Here is a 1,842-nt window from a genome sequence, read left to right on the forward strand (position 1 = left end):
GTCTAGCAGAGACATTGCATCTTCGATTGACTCTTCAATGTTCACCACCGAGAAGACAACAAATCTTCTACGTAAGGGTGAAGACAGTGATCAAACAGGTCAGACAACGAGACCTTCATTTTCCACAGTAACAGGCAGAACAGAAAGTTCATCTCCTGCTTCTCCTGTCGATGGAGGCTTTACAAGAGACCAAACCACTGACATGTCCCCAACAGTCTCTACAGCTACAGAATTATCTTCATCTGATAACATCAATGAGACAATACAATCTCCTGAAACTATGACGATTCAAATAAGCACAGATTCCGAAATTTCTGGAGAAGGCTCTACTGCTTTTCCTGACAAGTCAGATGTGACAATAGTTACTGCATTCCCAACATCTGCTGTCTCTGACGGTAAACCCATGAGCCCATCAACGCTTTCCCAGATTACTCCATCTGTCTCATCATCCACAACTCCACATGATCAGAATGATGAAATATATACAGTGTTTCCAATGGTGGAGTCCATTCCTAGTATTAGTGGATCAAGTATTCAACCTGACACAGCTTCAAAGCCCATTGTCACAGATCCAGGAAGTGCAGGACAAACACATCCTAATGTCACTGATGCGTCAATGAAGACAACAGCAGTTTATCCAACAATCGGCACAAAGTCACCTTCAGTATCGTACACTTCTGAAACAAGTGATGTGTCCAAATCTGCTGTTACCCCAGCCGTCTTACTCCGTAGTACAGAAAAACCAACACTGGCATCTCCTGAAACAGAACAAACTTTTACCGCATCCCATTCTCAAGCAAAATCTGCAACTTCATTTGAAACGTCAAGTTCCACCATTACAGATAAAGGGAGCACAAATCCATCTACTAGTGGACACCCCGGAGAAATGTCCAGCAAACACATGACATCTACAACAGGTACCTCATTAATTAGTCCAGAGACCACAACAACACAACAAGTTGGTAGCATTTCAACAGAACAAAGAACTTTCCCCTCAGTTTCATCACTCACTGAACATGCAGAGAAAAGTGTTGGTGCTACTACAGAAGATATGGACGGTTCTGGAACTACGAGTACAGACTTGTTCTCATCATCTATACGCGTTATTGGTGTATCTTCAAGTCTCTACAGTATTGACACAACAACAGTAACACTATCTCCTGAATCAGAGTCTGCCTCTGTGAGAACAGGACAAAGTACTTCTGGTGAAAACATCACTAAGTCTACTGACACCACCATCACTACAACCACGGCTGGCTCTTCTGCTTTCAATATCCTGTCCGTCTCAACATCAAGAAAAACCGAAACAAGTGATACTTCCAAAACAGATGTTTCTTCAGCTTCAGCGCTCCACAGCACACAGGAACCAACATCAGTGTCATCTGAAACATATCAGACTCTTGCCACAGTGAAGTTGCAGGAAACATCAGCAGTTCCAGAGGAAAGTTCAAAATCTCCAATTACAAGAGAAGATAGGACAAGTAAACCAACAAGTGAAATGTCTAGCAGAGACATTGCATCTTCGATTGACTCTTCAATGTTCACCACCGAGAAGACAACAGATCTTCTACCTACGGGTGAAGACAGTGATCAAACACGTCAAACAACGAGACCTTCATTTTCCACAGTCACAGGCAGTACAGAAACTTCATCTCCTGCTTCTCCTGTAGATGGAGGCTTTACAAGAGGCCAAACCACTGACATGTCCCCAGCAGTCTCTACTGCTACAGAATTATCATCATCCGATAACATCAGTGAGACAACACAATCTCCTGAAACTATGGCGATTCAAATAAGCACAGATCCCGAAACTTCTGGAGAAGGCTCTACTGCTTTTCCTGA

The 1,842-nt window shown here is 43.1% G+C and overlaps 1 protein-coding gene across 3 annotated transcripts in view; it reads left to right on the forward strand.

Moving 5' to 3' along the window:
• The window catches only part of LOC103147065 (versican core protein), a 25,384-nt gene that overhangs the window by 1,871 nt on the left and 21,671 nt on the right, over nucleotides 1-1,842 (forward strand). The window contains exons 1-2 of one of the 3 annotated variants that reach the window (XM_016676681.1): nucleotides 37-530; nucleotides 1,122-1,828. In XM_016676681.1, the coding sequence (XP_016532167.1) occupies nucleotides 38-530; nucleotides 1,122-1,828 (1,200 nt within the window). In that variant the 5' untranslated portion in view covers nucleotide 37. Of the gene's footprint in view, nucleotides 1-36; nucleotides 1,829-1,842 lie in introns of those variants that run through there. The other 2 variants (XM_016676673.1, XM_016676677.1) reach the window with 2 other exon arrangements.

The sequence above is a fragment of the Poecilia formosa genome, unplaced genomic scaffold, assembly GCF_000485575.1.
Source record: "Poecilia formosa unplaced genomic scaffold, Poecilia_formosa-5.1.2 Scaffold5, whole genome shotgun sequence".
In the NCBI taxonomy this organism is placed as follows: Eukaryota; Metazoa; Chordata; class Actinopteri; order Cyprinodontiformes; family Poeciliidae; genus Poecilia; species Poecilia formosa.